This window comes from Bos taurus, chromosome 5 (assembly GCF_002263795.3).
Source record: "Bos taurus isolate L1 Dominette 01449 registration number 42190680 breed Hereford chromosome 5, ARS-UCD2.0, whole genome shotgun sequence".
NCBI lineage: Eukaryota > Metazoa > Chordata > Mammalia > Artiodactyla > Bovidae > Bos > Bos taurus.
Genome location: NC_037332.1, coordinates 48,431,436 through 48,453,776, shown reverse-complemented (window position 1 = coordinate 48,453,776; position 22,341 = coordinate 48,431,436). Strand labels below are relative to the sequence as shown.

Here is a 22,341-nt window from a genome sequence, read left to right as displayed (position 1 = left end):
TCTCTTCAGTCATTTGTTCAGGTAAGACAGAATAACACATATAAGCAGGTGTTGTCTGGACATTTTACTGCAGACTATATAAGTTGAAATAAAAGCTAACATTGTTATTAGAATCACATTAAAATTATTTTACCATTGAAATGCATTTAATCAGTGAAGTCTTCCTAGGTATACTTTACAAAAGGAAAATATAGGTCCATAAATAAAATCCAATTTTCTTTTCTTTGTCTTTCCCACCTTCCTTATTTTTCTCACTCTTTTTTTGGAACTTCTTGAAACTATATTAGTATACATGCCTTCTTCTGGAGTCTGTTACAAGTTTCTTGCCCATTTAAACACGGTAAGATACAGTCTTGCAAGAGATATTTATTTTAAAGGACTCTTCAGAACCCGGTGAGGCCTCTGACAGAACGACTGTGCTGTGCTCATTTGCTTCAGTTTTTCCGACTCTGCAACCCTATGGACTGTAGCCCTCCAAGCTTCTCTGTTCATGGAATTTTTCAGGAAGAATACTGGAGTGGGTAGCCCTTCCCTTCTCCAGGGGATATTCCCAACTCAGGGATCGAACTCCCGTCTCCTCTGTCTCCTGCATTCCAGCAGATTCTTTACCAGCTGAGCCACTGGGGAAGCCCCAACAGAATCACAAAGAATCGCAATTCCTAGTTGTGGAAAAATGCATCTCTCAGGTTCCGTAAATAACTAGGATAGTATTTAAATCACCCAGGATGGAAATTGAAGGAGGACGGTTTCAAGCTCTTCTACTAATTGAATGGAGAGTTACTGTTTAACATAATATGCCCATCATCTTATACATACAGCAGAAATGCTTATAAATAGTTATGCTTTTTGAATTTGTTTGTAAAAAAAATTCAAGGTATTGGAAGACATAAAGGATGTATTCCCATTTTGTGAATGTTCAATGGGTTTTTACTGTCTCGTGCTAGCAGCTTTGGCTGTAGCACATCATTAGTGCACCAGTGGAATCTCTTGAATATTGAGTACCTTTCTTTCTAAATTGAGAGAAGTAACTGCAGTTCAGGTAAGTTTGTCGAGTGTGTTAGGGACTGCTCTGGTCATTGACAAGTGACAGCAGAAGCTGTGTTGTGGCGGTCAGCCAAAGCAATTATTTAGGATTGAAGCTAAAAGTCCTCCTTCTCCCATATCCTCTCTTTTTCCAGGGTCATGTAGGGATAAAAAGAACTGTAAGGTGGTCTTTTCCCAGCAGGAACTGAGGAAGCGGCTAACACCCCTGCAATACCATGTCACTCAGGAGAAAGGGACCGAAAGGTAAGGCAAGCTTACGAGCATGTCATTAGGCAAGAGCTAGTTTTCTTCATCGTCTGTACCCCTGCTCCAACCTTTGAATCCTCTCCCTTGCCATTTAATTCAAAGGATTCTGCACTTATTTGCTAAAGTCTACAAATTAGTATCCTTGAAAAGGTTGAAAATGGTATTGTTTAGATTAAGACTAAGTTTTATTTATTCTTTCCCCCATTTAATGAACACTCTATCTTTTGTAAAGTCACAAGGCTTTTGTTAAGGGCCTGTTTTTAGTTTACTACAAAATGTGTGGAAGTAATAGCGATTTAGGTACATTTTTTGGGAAGACATCACAGTAAGCAAAACCATGAGGGAATGGCACTTTGCCAGGATGCTGAAAATTTGAAGGTGGCCATTGTAAGTATAGATGTTTTGGCTGCAAAAAGAAGGTAGCATAATTTAGTTCCTTTCTACCCCACTCCAATTTCTTTTTGAAGCACATGTGGAGAAAGTATTTATTGGCTCATTTGTGGTTGGAATGTCAAAAATTTTCAATAACTGCCCTCACATGGCTTTGGTCCTTGGAAGTTCGCCCTAAGTTCTGAAAAAAGAGTTTGTTCACTTCCAAGACTGTTTTTGGTGAATAAAGTCTCTCTCAGCTGATTCCAGCTCAAAGGTAACTTGCCAGAGTCTGACCATTCTGTTGTCTAATTTATACCATGGAGCTTGGCATAAGGCCGTAACTTACCTCTGATCCAAATTTATTAATGATGTAACTTCTTGTTTTCATTCATGAACTGAAAGAGCTCTTTACCACACATGGGGTCTTTGTTAATAGGCAACACTCTCTTCCTGTCACAGTATATACTGTTTACTGACTTGACCAAATGTTGAATCTCTGACAAAGTCCACCCTCACCCCGCAAGGAGCTAGAGATGGACTCGGGTCTCGCCCGAGACGTCCACTCGTCCTGTTGTGTACATGACTAGCAAAATGATTTAATGCACACAAACAACTAGAGATTAGGTCATTCTTAAAAATTCTGTTTATAAAAAATTGGACCTCATAAAGAGGGTGAAAGGATAATAAAAACAAGCTGCAGAGCACATAGACTTTTTGTTGGGCTAGCACAGCTGATTTGTATTAGCTGAATGACCTCCTAGCCTTTAAGATTGTTAACTTAGAAAAATATTCCCTTAAAGCTGCAATATTCCTTTTCAAACCAGAAAACAAGACTCCTTCCACTTGAAGTGTTGAACCCTTCTGTATTTTCTGGTATACATTCTTGGACACTGTAGAGGAGCAGAAATCTCATGTAATAATGTTTTTCTCTGTGAATCTGAACTACAAGCTTTTTTTTTAATAGGAAAAAAAGTTTCTAAGCATTACATGACTAGACGGCTTGATTTTTTTAAAAATTTAACCTGTATTAGTTTGTAGTAGTTATATGCACATTTTATTATACAGATTTGAAATACATTAGTAATGTTCAGATTTCCATATGTTTGGTCTGTTCTCATTTTAAAACAAAAAGCCCTTGAAAGATTTATTAGAGAAATATATTTTAAGCAAATACGTTCTATAAGAAATAATGCTAACTTTGTTTAATTTTTTTTATTCTCTGTTTATTGTGTATCAGTGCCTTCGAAGGAGAATATACACATCACAAAGATCCTGGAATATACAAATGTGTTGTTTGTGGAACTCCGTTGTTTAAGTAAGTATATTAAAAACCTAAGGATGTGAGCAAATCACAGATGGTAACGAGCTTGATTTTGCCTGTTCACATTCGATCTTCCCATTCCTAAATTTTCTTATTTCTAATTTTTCTACTCCCTGACCCCCCACCACAAAACAAAAGTAATTATTGGCTTTCATAATAAATTACCAGTTCGGTAGAAATCAGTTTGGCTGATTTCTTGTTACTCGAATCTTTTAAAATACCTAGCATTAACTTGTTCATCTCAGTAACCAAGGTGCTTAGCAGAGCTATGAAAGAGATTTTGGTGAACATAAAAATGTCTATATTTATTTATTTTTCTATCACCAAGTGATGGCCCTAAATTTATTTATTGGACCATATTGGAAGTTCTTTACATGCATCCTTCAGATTGAATATTATCCACCAACTGGATTATTCACACTTCTGCAGTAAAGGGCAATACCTTTATTGACAGTCAAGTGGGAATTATAACAAATATTTATACATATGTAAGTAAATTACATACTCTGAGTTTAAAGTTTTGCATTGATTGAAAATCTTTTATTTTAAAGATCCCAATAGATTACTATAAAACAGGCAGTACATAGATTTTCTTTTTTAATGGAATAGTTAAGTCAGACATTGTATTCTAGAGATTATGGATGTTATCCAAGAAAGAAAACTCTTTATTAAAAATGTATTTATTTAGGAAGAAAAAAATCCTAGGAGCCCCATACTCCCCATGGAGATGCTGATTTAGGGGAATAAAAAGAAACTTTAATTGCGAGTAAGTGTCATTTATTTAAAACAGAATTACAAATTTCTTAGGGGAAATGCACAAACAAGAATCTGATATGTGTAGCTTGTAAAACATACTTAATATCTCCTCGCAAATGTTTCCTTTTGAAAACACTAGCATTTATAGATTTTCCAGAAATAACAGGAAACAGTAGTTTCCTTAAAAAAATTTTTTTTGAGTTTAAAATCTTTCTTAACTTGCATAAACCTTATTGCACATTAGTATTGGTTGAGAATCTGTTCTGAATTCTTATGTATTTATTCATTCTGTTAAAAAAAACCAGCCCTTCAAATTGTCACCCATTTCCTCTCAGAAAACACACGTCTTTATATTTCAACACCTTTAGTTTGTGTCATAATAGTTGATATAACACTTAAGATAGTTGCCGAGACATGTTAAACTTGTTAATATCCCAAATGGTAAAAATTGGCCACATCTCCTTTGCTTTTGTTTAAGATTCTTCATTTCTTTCCTTATTATATGATGCAGTGAAGTAGTGGATCTAAGGAAAACTCACTGTTTTAAATAAGAAACAGAGCCACTGTAAATGAAGGATTTAAGCCATGTGACATCTTGAGTCACAAATAGTAAAAGCAAGACCTTTATTCAACCATAGGTACTGGTGGGGTTCAGGAGTTTCATATTTGATGTGATACTGACTCTAAAGGAAACTTTAGCATTCTTGTAAGGAAAGCTTTTAGTTTCTAAATTTTTATGGAATATAATTTAATATTTTTAGTCTGCATTACATGAAAAAAAAAATGCTGAACTTGTCCCACTTGGTTTCTTGTCAGTTTTAGGGGGAACAATATCTCTCTTTGGCCTTCAGTATAGAATGCAGTAGTTCTTTGGTCTGGCGCTGCTTTCTTCATACTGGAAAACTTGTACCCTGGGTGTCCACAGGGCATGAACAGCTTTGAGGGAAGCAATTTTCTGATCCTCAGCCCTATGCAAGCATTTTCTTGAAACTGCTGTCTGTTACTGAGGGAGTCTGTAGTCTGCCACCTCGTCCTTCCAATCTCCTCTGTCATGGTTCCCCTTCTCCCACTTCACAAAGGATGGCATAGCTTCCACCCATCCCAATGCTTACTATGATTTATCATCACAGGGTAAAAATCTCTAAGGCATTGAGCAAAACGACAGTTCAAGAATGCATTACTTCTGGAAAGACCCTTGAAAGCAAGGCCAAAAAACCAAAAAAAAAAAAAAAAAAAACCCAAAAATAAAACATTGAGAAGTATTGAACTGGTTAAAAAAAAAAAAGTATTGAAACAGTATTTCATCTTGGAGATACTCAGTCTGCCTGCCAGCTGTCTGTTATCTATCGCTCCATCTGTCTGTCTGTCTATCCATGTTCTACCAGTCATAAGTGAGATGTGTGTCATGAAAACATGTACGGACATATTTGTTCAAAATTTTTAGATGAAAGTCTTTGTGTATATATGTGTGTACAGGAAATAAATCCGATTTACTTGAGACAGTTTGCAATCAGGTTATACAGTAGTCTTCTCCATTCGTTAACTGATCTAGATACATCACTCTACGGTTTTGACAAAAATATATTTTAAGAATATCTATATTCAGAACACCAGATAATTTATCTTTTTTCAATTATTTAACTTCTTGGTAAGAAATTTTAGCTATCACATTAAAATGTATGAGGAAGTGTGTATCAGTCAGCACCCAATCTGGATACAGAAGCCACACAATAATTTGAACAGGAAAGTCTAATACAGAGAATGACTACATGTGACAGAGAATGGTGGTGATGAGGGATTGGTAGGTAAGAAGCAAATAGAAATTCTGAAGAATATAGAGACAGCAAATATAGGAAGTGACCATGACCCCTAGGGCTGAGACAGACCTCAAGGGAAAGCTTCCCCTGCAAACTGCCCCTGTTTCCAGGGGCTGATGGCCCAGGAGTCACTATGGGGCTACGATGGTGCAACTTTCTGGGAATCTGCCTCCTGGAATTTACTGGATACCTCCTTTCTGGGGTGCTGGGGAAAGCTCTTTGCAGGGAAGTGTCTCACTGGGGGCCCTCCACTCCAAAACTACCTGAGGGAGGTGCCAGGGCAGGCTGCTGGCCACCAGGCGCTGCTCATCCCCGTGCCCTGAAACCAGCACCTTGCTGCAGAGGAGATACTGGAGTCACAGGAGCCATCGCCAGAGAAGCAGCGTGGCTCAAAGTGTCGGCAACCAGAGAGGCTGTGTATACCAGGGAGTTGGGTGCTGGGGAAGCTGTCCCCATTGCTAGGGCCTGCAAATACGGGACACTCCATGCACCACGTGAGCCACATGCCAGGGAGGCAGCGGGCTCTGCAGGAGCCTGTTTGGAAAGCATACTGAAACCAAGAAGGAAAAACCTCCTTCTCCTGTATCCTTCTCCTGTGTCCTCTACTGACAAAGTTTAATATCGTGTTGGCTGACAAATAAAAAAAAATATTTAAAGGTCCCAGCTCCATTTTAGCAAAGCAGGTGAAGAAGATACATTTAGAGGTGACAGGCAATGTATTGATAACTGGCACAGAGTCGCTGTTTTATTCAAAATTCTTTTAGGGATTCGTGAGCAAAAGTTTGAAAGCCACTCAGTAGTCTAGTGAATTAATGGCTTCACTGTCAGACCCCCTCTTGATATAGCTGGTTTCATACTTTGAACACAAAGTGTGGGAACAATTAACTTGGGTTAGTATGAGTGTGAATGAGAAAGTGTGTGGAGGTTTTGTTAGGAGGGAGTGAGGAGAGAAAATTCGGCAGAAAAGACTAAATAGAGGAACAATAGGACAAAAAACAATGGGAGGAAAACAGATAAATAAAAAGTAATAAGAAGGAAGTGCTGAGTTTAAAATCATTAGCAGTATGAAAAGGTTGTTTTTCCAACTGCCATTTCTGTTACCTTACTCACACTCATTTTGTGTGTGTATGTGCCCACATTCACATATATGTATAATTCTCTTCATTTACTTGACTGATATATATATGTATATATAAAATACTTCCTTACATAAAAGGCCATTCAAAACTTGTACTCTCCCCTAAGTACATTCCCTCTCAACAATATACTGCTTTTTTACTGCTTACCAAGTACAAGAACGTTATTCACAGGCTGCTTTATAAACCAACTGCGTAATTTATTCCATGGTTCACGTTTTCTTCACATTCACAAATTCTACCAAGCTAAGTTTATTTCTCATATAGTACTACTGACTTTCAGTTAGTAAATTAACTGACAGAAGTAAGAATGTTCTCTTCTCTGGCTATTTGAACTTCTAAACTTTCATAAAATGAATTTATTGCACATCAGATAAACCATAAAAGGCATTGGTGAAATAATTTAATTCAGAAAGTATTTTTGACATCTTGGATTTTGCTCACACTTTGCCAGGTATTGTGAAACAAAATAAATTTGTGAACACTTTTTTTCCTTAATGTATTTATAGTTTTGTTGGTGTGATATGATAAACAATAAATAATGACAAACTGTGGAGAAACAACATTAATCTGCACATACCTGTTTGAAGTGCTTTCGTGAGTAATAGGAGAGTATGTGACTGTATTCCAGTAGGGTCTGTTTTCATGGAGGAGATGAGAACACACCACCAGGCAGAGAACATCTGATAGAGAATGCCATACGAGGTAAGGAATTAGAGATAGGATCAAAACTGGGTTTTTCAAGGAAACAGTTCTGAGACTGGTACAGAAGGAGTTGGGAGGTGAGTTATGTTGGGAGTAATGGTGAAATGTCTAGAGGGTTAAAAGGAGCAAATAAGGAAGCCTTGGGATCCCAGCGAAGCCTTTTAAGTTTCTGCTTGAAATTCTTTAAGCCTTGGCATCCTTTCCTCCAGAAGCCAAATCTGAGCTTTCCAGGGTGAACTCTGGTGTTCTTCATCTCTGCTCCCATAGCACCTTGTATGCATGCATTTCCTTCATTGCACTTTCTGCTTTGTTCTGTGCGTGAGTGCATGCTAAGTTGTTCAGTCGTGTCCGACTCTTTGCAACCCCGTGGACTGAAGTCCTCCAGGCTCTACTGTCCGTGGGATTCTCCAAGGCAAGAACCCTGGTGTGGGTTGCCATGCCCTCCTCTGGGGGATCTTCCTGACCCAGGGATTGAATCTGTGTCTCAGGTCTCTTGCATTGGCAGGCGGGTTCTCTACCACTAGCGCCACCTGGGAAGTCCCACTTTGTTTTGTAATTATCTGTTTATGTGCCTGTCTGCTCACTAGTAAGTAAACTCCACAGTTGCAAGGCCATGCCTTAGTCGTATTTATATCTCTGGTGGTTTAGTCGCTAAGTTGTGTCTGACTCTTGCGACCCTGTGGACTGTACCCCGCCAGGCTCCTCTGTCCATGGGATTCTCCAGGCAAGAATACTGGAGGAGGTTGCCATTTCCTTTCCCAGAGGATCTTCCCAACCCAGGGATTAAACCTGGGTCTCCTGTGTTGCAGACAGATCTTTACCAACTGAACTACAAGGGAAGCGCTATTTATATCTATTTATATCTCTAGCCTCTGGCATAAAATAGCCACCAAATATTTGTTTGTTGATCAGAGGCATGTCTGAAGTTTGTGAGATAGACTGTGGAAAGACTTTGAATAAGACAAACGCATGATGAAAATGGGAATTAAGCCAGAACAGTTCACAAGATAGATTTCTGGAGCTGAAAAGAAAAGAAAACAGGGGTTTAGTAGCTTCAGTGGGAACGTTTTTCCTTGTCAGCTGATAAACCTCAATGTTAACCATATTAATCAGCTCCTAATAATTTTAAGGTTTTCAGGAGCCACATAAGACAGTTTTTATTTTCTACATGTTTACTAATAAGGCCTTGCACTGAATTAATAGCTCATTTTACACAGGTTCACTAATGATGAGGATAATAATAATAGTAAATAATAATCAAGAGTACATAGCACTTACTTCTTGCTTATTATGGTTCTAAGTGCTTTGTATTTAACTCAGTCTTCACAGCAAAACATTTTATAGATGAAGAAACTGAGAGGATAAGTATCTTGTGAAGAACATACAGATGGTGTACATGGATTCAAAACAGTAATACTCAAACTTTTAGGAAAGAACAAAGTTAATTATAGGAAAATGAATTTTAAAATTTTATTTTGATCACTCATATCTGATTAGTTTACTCGGCATACTTGAACAAATGCAACACACATACATACACACACACCTCAATTCCTTGAAAAATCTGCCTTTGTCATAGTATTTAAGTTGAAAATTGAAGACTCTTCCAATCTGGGGAGGGCTGTTGTCTTGTTCAGTCGCTCAGTCGTGTCCAACTCTTTGCTGCTACGTGGACTGCAGCACGCCAGGCTTTCCTGTCCTTCACCATCTCCTGGAGTTTGCCCAAGCTCACATCCATTCAGTCTATGATGCCAACTCACCCTCTGTCGTCCTGTTCTCCTCCTGCCCTCAATCTTTCCCGGCATCAGGGAGGGCTGAATCAAAATAAGCAGATGCATCATGGCAGGCCATTAAGAAGAACTCAGCTTCAGGCTGGTGGCTATCCTCAGGGAAGTCCCTTGGAGTCTGAGCAGGAAGATGTAGCCAGTGTTTAGGAAGCCATCGGGCCATTTACCATCTGAGAAGTAGGGCAGCAGTTGGATTTCTGGGCTGGATTCTAGTTATTAAAACTGGAAAGTCATTTTATTTTCACTACTAACCCCCCGTTACAGTTTCTCAAGGAACTGTGTTCCAAATTTTTTTTATCACTTTTCTGTTTTAAATTCTGTCCCTATATTTCTGAGAAAATTGAGGCCACCTGACATGAGCTCTTTTAAATGTCTTTCCTTCTATCTTGAAATTTCTTTATATCTTCATTTTTATCAGACAATCAGAACAAGCACGGGCTAAAATCAGTTGATGGGTTGAATTGAATACCAAGCCAGATGTGTGACCTCAAATTCATCACCTATAAAGTGGGGAAAATAAAACCAAACAGGTGTAAGAAAAATGCCAAGTATATGGCAAGTATTCAACAATGTTAAATTCAAGTGGCCTGACCGAGTTTGAGGAACATATCATACCATCACAACAGTCTAAGAAGCTCCTTCTAACATGAGAAAGTGCAGGCTTTACTAGAGAGCGTCTGTCTGTTAACAGTAGATGTTAGTGTGGTGAGTCACTGCTCCAGCTATGTTGCTGTTTCAGATGGGACTCTGCGGCAAAACTGTTCACACATGCTGCATTTCACATGCGCCTCCTGTGCAATCTTATTCCAGGCTACTAGAAGATTTAAGCCTTTTTTCAGCTCTCTAAGAACATAAGCCATTTCACTGAAGAAATTCCAGTTCAGTACCACACACAATTTATTCAACTATTCTATTCCATTTATTATTACTAAAGGAGACTTTCAACATAAGTTTTCCCTCTTCTGATAGAGTGGTGTGTGTGTGTGTGTGTGTGTGTGTGTGTGTGTTGGAAGCACAGAGTGGGAGGAGATAGGGGAAGAATGAAGGAGTTTTTCATCCTTACTTTCTATTCAAATTCCATTCTTCCAATTCTTTTCCTATCCATATGATATCTACTCATAAACCATTCCAGTCACTATGGAATTCTACCAGGAAGAGTAGCATGAATTTAACTTCAAGCTTTCTTTTTATGGAACTCTAGCTGGAAATTGTTCATAATTCTAGCAAATGTTTCTTAACCTTTAACAAAGTACATTTAACTTGAATTTAAAAGACCTGAATTGCCCTTCACCTCATTCTAAATCCTTTAACAAAGTAAGCTCTCCAGTATGGTGAAACCATTATGAAATGAACTAGATTTCTGAGTAGTGATTTAAACTTTTGTTATATCTAAATAACTCATATATTATTTTGAAGAGAATACCAAATTGACTTCTCTCATCCCATTGATCCTTTCTGTCTTGTCCATACATACAATGATATACAGGGAAAGCATCTGTAATGTAGAGAATTACTGTTCTGTCTTCAAATCACCTGAAACCTCAGGGCAAGACCACAGCTAGAATGAAAGAAAAGTACTTCATGGAATTACTGGCAAAGATAGCGAGAGAAAAATATTGTTAGTTTTTCTGACTAATTAAACCTGATTCATTAAACCATCAAAAGAAAAGCATAAATAGTAAAATCATAAAAGCATAGCATAACATAAAGAACAACTCCAGTTTGAGAAACTTGAAAACTAGAGTAAGGCATGATTCAAAGTCTGACAATATGCAAAGATAATTGTAACTGCATTTCTCTAATTAAAAACTACATAGACACATATAGAAAAATTGAAGTGATAATTACACATAAAATCTTTGGATAGTTGACATTGGGTATAGCACTGTCTGTGTATCTTGGAATGGGGAAAAATGGGGAAAGGTAATCTTGCCTTCTATTTCTTTAACTAAATCCTAGTTGTTTAATTTTTCCAATGTAGACAGAAATAGATTAGTTTTTTCTTAGTGAATTAGAATGCATAATAAATTGGGAAACATAATAGGCAAAACTCTAAAAACTATAATTCATGTAAATTTATCCTAATTATATGAAAATACATCAGAAAATTAATGAACATCTGTTATTCCCATTCACAGACTTTGAAATTATTTGAAGACAGTTTATAATGTACAAGTTTTAGCCAGTACTTCTGAGGCAGTCCACAAAGCTGCTCTTCTTATAAATGAATAATACTTTTTTCAAAACATGGTCATCAGTTCAATGAGAATTGCATAAATTTTCACTCAGATACATGTCTTCAGTGTGTCTTATACATGGATAAGTGACCCACCACATAATATTATCAAAGAAAAGTGCAGAAGCTATCCAGAGTACCAAGCGGAAATAAAGTTTTATGAAGTTCCGGCATGGACTTAACTGCATAACCATGAGCAAGTTACTTAAACATTCCACCTCATTTTTCTCATCTGTAAAATGGTAAGAATAACATTAGCCCTTTCTAACTGATAGTACTTCTGTACCAAATGAAATAAACACATAAACATGCTATAAAAGATATAAAGAACAACTCATCTGGCTTGCAAAAAGGCAAACAACCTGATAAAAGAATAGACATTTTTCCAAATAAGATATACAGATGACCAACAGGCACTTGAAAAGATGCTCAATATCAGCAGTCAGTAGAGAAATGCAAATCAAAACTGCAATGAGGTATCACCTCATACCTGTCAGACTGGCCATCATCAAAGTCTACAAATAATAAATGCTGGAGAGGGTGTGGAGAAAAGGGCACCCTCCTACACTGTTGGTGCAGGCACTGTGGGAAACAGTATGGAGATTCCCAAAAAAACTAAAAATAGTTACCATATGATCCTGCAATCCTGCTCCTGGGCATATATCCAGACAAAACTATAATTAGAAAAGATGCATGAACCCCAGTGTTCATAACAGCACTGTTTACAATAGCCAAGACATAGAAACAACCTAAATGTCCATAGACAGATGAACAGATAAAGATGTGGCACATATATACAATGGAATATTAGTTAGCCATAAAAAGAATGACATGCCATATGCAGCAACATGGAGGACCTAGAGATTATTAAGTGAAATAAGTCAGAGAAAGATGAATATCATGATATCACTTACATGTAGAATCTAAGAAAAAGATACAAATGAACTTATTTACAAAGCAGAAATAGACTCACAGACCCAGAAAGCAAAGAAATTCATGTTTACCAAAGGGGATAGTGATGGGGAGAGGTAAATTAGGAGTTTGGGATTAACATATACATACTATTATATATAAACTAGATAAACCGTAAGGACCCATGAGGAACTATAGTCCTAATAACCTATAATGAAAAAGATTCTGAAGAACAAACATATGTACATATATGTATAACTGATACACTTTGCCATATATCTGAAACTAACACAACATTGTAAAATAACTATACTTCAATTTAGAAAATAGTTAAGGGACTTCGCTGGTGGTCCAGTGGTTAGGACCCCCCATGCTGCCAATGCAGGGTGTGCAGATTCAATTCCTGCTTGGGGAACTAAGATCCCACATGCTGTGCAGCGAGGTCAAAAGATTTTTTTTTTCCAATTTTTAGATACTTTAAAAAGATATAAAGATATAAATATAAATAAGGTTTGTGAAGACTGCAGCTTTAAAATTTTACATGGTAAAATATAAGTAGCATACAAATCTAAAATTAAGTCAGTTTCTATCCAATAATTTAATGTGGATTCTAAATTCCCCAAATAATGGAACTTAGATGAAGTAACTGAGAGTTTTAATACATTAGTTACTTACAAGTCTGTCCCTAACAAATCTAGAAACCTCTAGAGAGAAGAGGTCATGATGTAGGACTTTTGCAGCTAACATCTGCACCCTGTGCAGGGGTATGAAAGTGAAAGTCGCTCAGTAGTGTCTGACTCTTTTCAACCCCATGGACTATACAGTCCATTAAATTCTCCAGGCCAGAATACTGGAATGGGTAGCCTTTCCCTTCTCCAGAGATCTTCTCAACCCAGGGATTGACTCCAGGTCTCCTGCACTGCAGGTGGATTCTTTACCAACTGACCTAAGATGCTACATAGCCTGGCTACTTAAATTATTTATTAAATAAATGGCTTTAGTTCCAGTAAATCAAGAGTAACAGCAGAGTTAAATGATTCAAGTTGATACTGGAATGGTAGAAGTATAAATAAAAACTTGGAGTCTCTAAATTGTTACCCCCTGCCACACTTTTCAAGCTAACATCTAGAGACCTCTCAGGGAACTTAATTTTAGTGGATGCTTCTTTCAACAGTAGCACTGCTTGCAACTGCAAAGATGCACCTATTCCAACTAAGGCAGAGATGGACAGGGCTGGGACCTTTTACAAGGAACACTGAAAAGAGCAGAAAGTGAAAATAGACAAGGTCAGCTACCAAAAGTGATATCAAATGTAGTCAAAACATGTTTATTGAATATAAGAAGGATTAAAAACAACTGAACTAAATAGTGACTCAAAACACTAGAAAAATTACAGTAGGAACAACAAAATAAACTGGGATAAAATGCTCACTTCTTTCCTCAAAGGCGTTTGCCAGTTCTAGGCAATGGGAGAAAGGTAAAGATTCCAGATGTTTAGAAGCAGAAATGCCAGGAGACTAGGATTTCTTAGCCTTAGTACTATTGACGTTTGGGCTGGATAATACCTGGTCATAGGGGGCTGCCCTATACATTTTTGGATGTTTAGGCCATCCTTATTCTCTACCCACCAGATAGCTGTAGCTCTTGTCCCTCTTTTTCTCCCACCCCCTCCCCACCATCATGACAAATATAATCCCAAGAATTGTCAAATACCCTGGGGTGGGGGTGGGCAGCCACAATTACCAACAGTTGAGAACAGCTGGTCCAAACAATCTACAAAATGATAAACCCTGATTGGTAGGGCTTGCTGATTCTTGTGGTGCAGATACTTCCACCTTAGGCTATTTCAAGTTACAACTCTCATATTACTGAATGTGGAGTTGACAAGAGATGTGTAGTAACATCATTATACAGTATTTTTATAATACAAATACACAGATGTAAATAGCATAGAACAATAGTTAAATTTAGTTGAAAATTTAGAAGAGGTGAATTTTGAATATGTATTATCTTTGTTTATAATTTAATTCTAAATTTATATAATTGGTTTTTAATATTGTTTATGTTCAGCAACTATATCCCAAAGTTTTAAAAATTATAACAATAGTCTTTTTTGAGCTTTAGCACACCAGTATAATGGGGCAAATCAAAGGTAGACCAAATTTATCAAAAACTGCAACCCAACCCCAACTGAGTTCAGTCCCTGATTAGATTAAGTTAATCTTTCCCCCTTCCCCACCCCATTCCAGCTGCCTATCAGAGAATAGGATAAACCCTCTGTAGAAGATTACATCATCATCATTCAGAGTCCAATTTTTCATACACAATGTCTGGCATTCATCAAAAATTACCAGGCATACCAAAGTAAAGGACCAAGGGAAATAAACTGACAGAAGAAACAGGTCTGTAAATGGCTCAGATATCCAGATAGTCAAGTCATCAGGCACAGATTTAAAATAGCTGTGATTAATATATTTATGAAAATAGATTGCAAGATGGAGAATTTCACCAGAGAACAGAAATCTGTTGTTAAGAATAAAATAGTTCTAGGTCTGAAAATGCAATAACTGAAATAGAAACACATGAGATGAATTTAATATCGTATGAGACATAGAAGAATGCAGGGCTAATGAACAGAAAACAGGTAAGTAGATAGATTCAGACAAGCCAAGAGAGCTAGAAATATGAAAAGGTATTGGTAAGGTAATATAAGATACACAGTTTCAGGTTTAATATATTCAGTTCAGTTCAGTTCAGTTGCTCAGTCGTTTCCGACTCTTTGTGACCCCATGAATTCAGCACGCCAGGCCTCCCTGTCCGTCACCAACTCCCAGAGTTCACCCAAACTCTTGTCCATGGAGTTAGTGATGCCATCCAGCCATCTCATCCTCTGTCGTCCCCTTCTCCTCCTGCCCCCAATCCCTCCCAGCATCAGAGTCTTTTCCAAATATATTAGAACCACAGAAAGGGAAGAAAAAGATAATGGGAAAGAAGCAACATTTGAAGGACATGATAGTCAAGAATTTTGTCAAACTGAGGAAAAAACTCAGGTCACAGATTCAAACAATGCTACAAAACTGAAGCAGGAGGAATTTAAAGAAAGCCACATGTAGGCACATCATAGGCAATCAGGTGGAAAATCAGAGGCAAACAGAAGATATTAAAAGCACTTAGATAAATTAACTTGAAAAATAAAATATTAGAATTAAGTAAATCCAAAAAGTTGATCTTTGAAAAGACCAATGAAGAGAACTATTTCTATCAAGCCAAATAGAAAAGAAACAAGAAAGGAACATAGGAATGTCAAAACACTAGGAATGAAAATGGGATAAAATCAGATACAGAAAATGTAAGAGAATACTATGTAAAACCCTATTCTCATGAATTTAAAATCTCAGCATAGTTTTCTAAAAATAAAAATTTGACTAAAGAAGAATTATAAATGAATTGACCAGTAACTCTATAACCAATCAAGAGTTATCACAAACCAGCTTAGACTTTTACAGAAAAAAAAATCATCCCTATGCTAGTATAAACTGTGTCAATCACAGAAAATAGAAGAAAGCTTATCAACTTCTTTGACAAAGATAACATACCTCTAGGATTGGGGGCAGGAGGAGAAGGGGATGGTGGAGGATGAGATGGCTGGATGGCATCACCGACTCGATGCACATGAGTTTGGGTGAACTCCGGGAGTTGGTGATGGACAGGGAGGCCTGGCGTGCTGCGATTCATGGGGTCTCAAAGACTGAGCAACTGAACTGAACTGAACATACCTCTAAAACCAAGATGTGACAGAGACATTACAAAGGAAAACTATAGACTGATCTTATTTATGAAAGTAGATATAAGGACCAACACTGTGTTGAGTGAGTAATATGCCATGGTAAAGTAGGGCTTAGCTTAGGAATGTATGAATAGTTCAGTACCAGAATAGCTTATGGAAATTTTTAGTATATTCCCAGGAGAGATTTTTATAAAATTCCAAGTGCATTCTTTAATTAAAAAAGAAACAGTGAAATATTAGAAGGAAATACTATGGTTGTCAAATCTAAGAAGCCCTTAATTAAAGGATTTATTATTATTTCAAGTAGCACTAAGAAAAGAAAAAACTTGCCAAGTAGGTTGTGAAATGTTTATTACAGACACATTCAGGTTTCAGAGATGTTAACATGTATGGAATAAAAAGTGCCAAATAGAATCAATGAAATACATATATAAATAGTGTTGGGGCAACCAACAAAGTATTTAAAAACTAAATTTAGACTCCCACCCTCCATATCTTACAACCCAGTATCTTATAAATATATCTTATCCAATGAAGTCTATGATGAATAAAAACTTTAAATATTAGTAGTAAGACCATACAAGTTCTAGGGGAAACTGTAAGTAGGAAATCGGTATAACATTTGGGTGAAGTAAGCTTTTCTAAACCAGATTCCCAAAGCAGAAATCAAAAAGAAAAAGTATATAATATTAAGTTAGATTACCTAAATATTTTACATTTCTATAAATCAAAATCATACTTTAAAAACTGGTAAACAAACTGGAAAAAATTATATAGACAATCCATGTGACAAATAGAAAATTAATATTCAAATCAATTAAGAAAGACAAACATTGAAAAGATGGGCAGAAGATATAAACAGATATTTTTCAAAATAAGAAATATAGGTAATAAGTATAGGCAAAAATTATTCACTTGTTAGTAATTTTTAAAAAGGAATAAAAGGAGGAATAGTTTTTTATATATCAAATTAGTGAACATTTCAAGTATCATCAAATCCAGTGATGGTCAAGGTCTGGGAAATTAGCACTGCTAGTAACTTTCTGGATAGTTTAATAAGTTATGTCAAAAGTCTTTGTAGTCTGCATGCCATTAATCTAGCAAATACACTTCTAGGAATTAATGCTGGACAGTCATGTTTATGCACAATGATATAGCTACAAGAATGCTTTTAATCACTCTTTTTGTGGTAGTAAAAAAAGATACTTAAAATATCTAAAATAGGGGGCTAACTAAATGAAGTATCTGGGAAAATGTGTATGGCATTTCAACTAGTATTGCAAAACAATATTTGGTGATCTGGAAAGAAGTTTAAACAAACTTAGAAGTTTAAAATCAATAATTATATATGACCCCACGTTTGTAAAATACATATATTTCCATATATATGAAAATAGTTTAGAAGGCTATATACTAAATGTTAACAGTAGTTATCTGTGTGGTTGGATTGTAGGTGACTTTTTTGTGTGCTTATCTACTCTTTTAATTCTTTTAAAAAGATACATATTTTGGGGGGAGCAATAAGAAAAATATTATTTTAATATTACCTTTACTCAATGTTACAAACACCAATTTATTTATTTATTTATGTCTGTTGAACATAGGTTTGATGATTTTTCTTTTTTTAACCTTTATCCTTTAGAAAGCTTTTATTGGAGTATAGTTGATTGCCAATATTGTGTTAGTTTTTGCTGTACAGCGAAGTGCATCAGTTATACATATACATATACCCACTTTCTTTTTAGAGTCTTTTCCCACCTAGGCCATTACTGAGTATTGAGTAGAGTTCCCTGTGGTATACAGTAGGTCCTTACTAGTTATCTTTTTATTTCCAAGTTTACCTTTTTCCAGTGATAATTTGAAAGAATGAAGTGGAATGTCATTTCACATTCTGTATGAATGTGATTAAATTATAAGTTTAATATAAAGTATGTCCATTTAATAATTTATTCCCATCTCAAGTAGATACTGACTTATGGCCTTCTTTTGTAAGTTGTTGCTTCTTTTTTCTCTCTCTTCTATCCCTGAGTGATTGGTGGTGATGATAACCAAGGGGAGGCAGTCACTGAGAGCTTACACTTAGCTCTACCCTTTATTTGCATACCTTCTCTGGGCTTCCACTTCAAGCATCATTTCAAACTCTCTCCCTCCTTGTGACTGTCTTCCATCTTCCCATCGTCTTCACATAGCCCTATTTCTAGACATCTGGAGGTAACTGATGAAGGATGGAACACCAAAGTCAGAAGGTTTGTATCCTGAACAGATTTATTTCAGTAAACTGTTTATTGTGTTTGATTTAGGGTTTTAAAAATTAAAAAAAAAGAATGAAGACTTACCACCTGCCAACATTACAGTAAGCCCTTTAAAGAAAATTATCCCCTTTATTCTTTGTAACGGAAACAGAAAATTAAAGCTCACAAAGGACATGTAATTTACTCAAGGTAACACTGACAGTCAGAGATGGAGCTAGGACCCCAGTTCAGGGCTGCCTTACCCCAAAGAGACCACTCCTTAGCTCCTGTATTATGTTATAATGCCTCCCCAGATTCTAGGTGATGGCTCTTTTTGCTTAGTAATTCACCATCTGGTAGCTATCACACTCTGGTGTTAATTGGTGCTAATTTTCTGGTGATGACCAAGTGACTATACTTGGATTTTAAAGTGGAGAAAGGTATGATTAAAGTGCAAGACACGAGGTTAAAGTCACAACTTTCCTCACTTACTGTGTGTGATTTTGAATAAGCTACTTAACCTCTTTGAGCCTTAATTTCCTCATTTGTAAGATGAGGATAAGACCCATGTCACAAGAACTTTTGAGGGGATTAAGTAAATAATGTTGAAATGTTTTATAAGTGGAAAAAACAGTCTGTAAATGTGGAGCACTGATTTGAAAATATTATAAGGATTGACATAAATTGTGGCTTTCAGACCTAAAGTTCAGTAGAGAAAGGGAGGCATGCCACTTAATTTAGAACAGAGATCAGAAGGTCTTTTAGGTAAGTCATGCTTTAAAATTCTCCAAAGTTATATCTGTTTGCTGGGTGATTCATATTCTGGTAGTTATTACAGATCAGAGTTGATTCTAACAAGTAGCAATTTCCTGCAGAGCATGGAGATGATTGTATTTGTCCAGCATAAAGGCAGATCTAGAGAAATGCAGGAGACAATAGATAATTGATAGTCCCATTAAAGTGGAGAGTGAAAAAGTTGGCTTAAAGCTCAACATTCAGAAAACAAAGATCATGGCGTCTAGTCCCATCACTTCATGGGAAATAGATGGGGAAACAGTGTCAGACTTTATTTTTCTGGGCTCCAAAATCACTGCAGATGGTGACTGCAGCCATGAAATTAAAAGACGCTTACTCCTTGGAAGAAAAGATATGACCAACCTAGACAGCATATTGAAAAGCAGAGACGTTACTTTGCCAACAAAGGTCCGTCTAGTCAAGGCTATGGTTTTTCCAGTAGTCATGTATGGATAGGAGAGTTGGACTGTGAAGAAAGCTGAGCGCCGAAGAATTGATGCTTTTGAACTGTGATGTTGGAGAAGACTCTTGAAAGTCCCTTGGACTGCAGGAGATCCAACCAGTCCATTCTGAAGGAGATCAGCCCTGGGATTTCCTTGGAAAGAATGATGCTAAAGCTGAAACTCCAGTACTTTGGCCACCTCATGCGAAGAGTTGACTCATTGGAAAAGACTCTGATGCTGGGAGGGATTGGGGGTGGGAGGAGAAGGGGATGACAGAGGATGAGATGGCTGGATGGCATCACTGACTCGATGGACGTGAGTCTGAGTGAACTCCGGGAGTTGGTGATGGACAGGGAGGCCTGGCGTGCTGTGATTCATGGGGTTGCAAAGAGTCAAATATGACTGAACAACTGAACTGAACTGAGTCCCATTATCTCACAAGTTGGCCAGACTATACTCTGTGGTTCAGTATAAAACTCTTGCTTTAAAAGGTTTATAGACAAAATGGACCACATTCAGAGAAGAGCAACTGGTGGTTCAGTTCAGTTTAGTCACTCAGTCATGTCCAACTCTTTGCGACCCCAGGGACTGCAGCACGCCAGGCTTCCCTGTCCATCACCAACTCCCAGGGTTTACCCAAACCCATGTCCATTGAGTCGGTGATGCCATCCAACCATCTCATCCTCTGTCATCCCCTTCTCCTCCTGCCTTCAATCTTTTCTGGCATCAGGCTCTTTTCCAATGAGTCAGTTCTTCACATCAGGTGGCCAAAGTATTGGAGTTTCAGCTTCAGCATCAGTCCTTCCAGTGGATATTCAGGACTGATTTCCTTTAGGATGGACTGGTTGGATCTCCTTGCAGTCCAAGGGACTCTCAAGAGTCTTCTCCAACACCACAAAAGCATCAATTCTTCGGCATTCACCTTTTGTTGTAGTCCAACTCTCACATCCATACATGACCACTAGAAAAACCATAGCTTTGATTAGATGGACCTTTGTTGGCAAAGTAATATCTCTGCTTTTTAATATGCTGTCTAGGTTGGTCATAACTTTTCTTCCAAGGAGTAAGCATCTTTTAATTTCATGGCTTGCAGTTAGCATCTTCAATGATTTTGGAGCCCCCCAAAATAAAGCCTTGTCACTGTTTCCATTGTTTCCCCATCTATTTCCCATGAAGTGATGGGACCAGATGCCATGATCTTAGTTTTCAGAATGTTGAGTTTTAAGCCAACTTTTTCACTCTCCTCTTTCACTTTCAACAAGAGAGTCTTTAGTTTCTCTTTACTTTCTGCTATAAGGGTGGTGTCATCTGCATATCTGAGATTATTGATGGTTACAAGACTCAAATCATGTCACTTGAAGAGATGAGGGGAGAGAACTGAAAAATGCTTAGTTTAGGCAGAGGGTAAGAGTCATGGAAAGTTATTGGTCTACTTTGCATGCATGTGCATGCTAAGTCACTTTAGTCATGTCTTACTCTTTGTGACCCTATGGACTGTAGCCCACCAGGCTCCTCTGTCCATGGGGTCCTCCAGGCAAGAATACTGGAGTGGGTTGCCTTGCCCTCCTCCAGGGGATATTCCCAACCTAGGGATCGAACCCATGTCTCTTATGTCTCCTGCATTGGCAGGCAGATTCTTTACCACTAGTGCTATCTGGGAAGCCCATGGTCTACTTTGTGTGTGTGTTTGTTAAGTTGCTCAGTCATGTCTGACTCTTTGCAACCCCATGGACGATAGCCCACCAGGTTCCTCTGTCGATAGCCCTCCACATTCCTCTGTCCATGGAATTTTCCAGGCAAGAATACTGGAGTGGGTTGCCATTCCCTTCTCCTGGAGATCTTCCCAACCCAGGGATGGAAATGGAACCCAGGTCTCCTGCATTGCAGGCAAATTCTTTACCAGCTGAGCTAACAGGGAAACCCATGGTCTAATTTAGCAATTTGCAAATCTGGCTGTCCATTAAAAGCACAGATTCCAAGCCTCTCTCCTCAAAATTCTGATTTAACAAGTTTGCGATGGAGCCTGGATTATTTTTTTTAAAGCTATCCTCTTATTCTTACGCTTGGTAAAAGATTTGCCTTAGGGTGACATCAATAGGATGATGTAAGGGAGGGGAAAAACACTACAGACAACAGACAGTAAGAGCTGAAAAGATTTATCAACTGTCTGAATTGTGAGATTGGCGAAAGTCTTTAGCTGTTAAACTACCGCACAATTGCACTCATCTCCCACACTAGTAAAGTAATGCTCAAAATTCTCCAAGCCAGGCTTCAGCAATATGTGAACCGTGAACTTCCAGATGTTCAAGCTGGTTTTAGAAAAGGCAGAGGAACCAGAGATCAAATTGCTAACATCCACTGGATCATCAAAAAAGCAAGAGAGTTCCAGAAAAACATCTATTTCTACTTTATTGACTATGCCAAAGCCTTTGACTGTGTGGATCACAATAAACTGTGGACAATTCTGAAAGAGATGGGAATACCAGACCACCTGATCTGCCTCTTGAGAAATCTGTATGCAGGTCAGGAAGCAACAGTTAGAACTGGACATGGAACAACAAACTGGTTCCAAATAGGAAAAGGAGGACGTCAAGGCTGTATATTGTCACCCTGCTTATTTAACTTATATGCAGAGTACATCATGAGAAATGCTGCACTGGAAGAAACACAAGCTGGAATCAAGATTGCCAGGAGAAATATCAATCACCTCAGATATGCAGATGACACCACCCTTATGGCAGAAAGTGAAGAGG

General features: G+C 37.6%; 1 protein-coding gene across 5 annotated transcripts in view; it reads left to right on the top strand.

The window, feature by feature from the left end:
• MSRB3 (methionine sulfoxide reductase B3) overlaps positions 1–22,341 on the top strand; it is a 182,592-nt gene that overhangs the window by 58,856 nt on the left and 101,395 nt on the right. For all 5 annotated transcript variants that reach the window (NM_001435236.1, NM_001435233.1, NM_001435234.1 and 2 more), the window contains 2 exons: positions 1,179–1,287; positions 2,900–2,977. In NM_001435236.1, the coding sequence (NP_001422165.1) occupies positions 1,179–1,287; positions 2,900–2,977 (187 nt within the window). The remainder of the gene's footprint in view (positions 1–1,178; positions 1,288–2,899; positions 2,978–22,341) is intronic.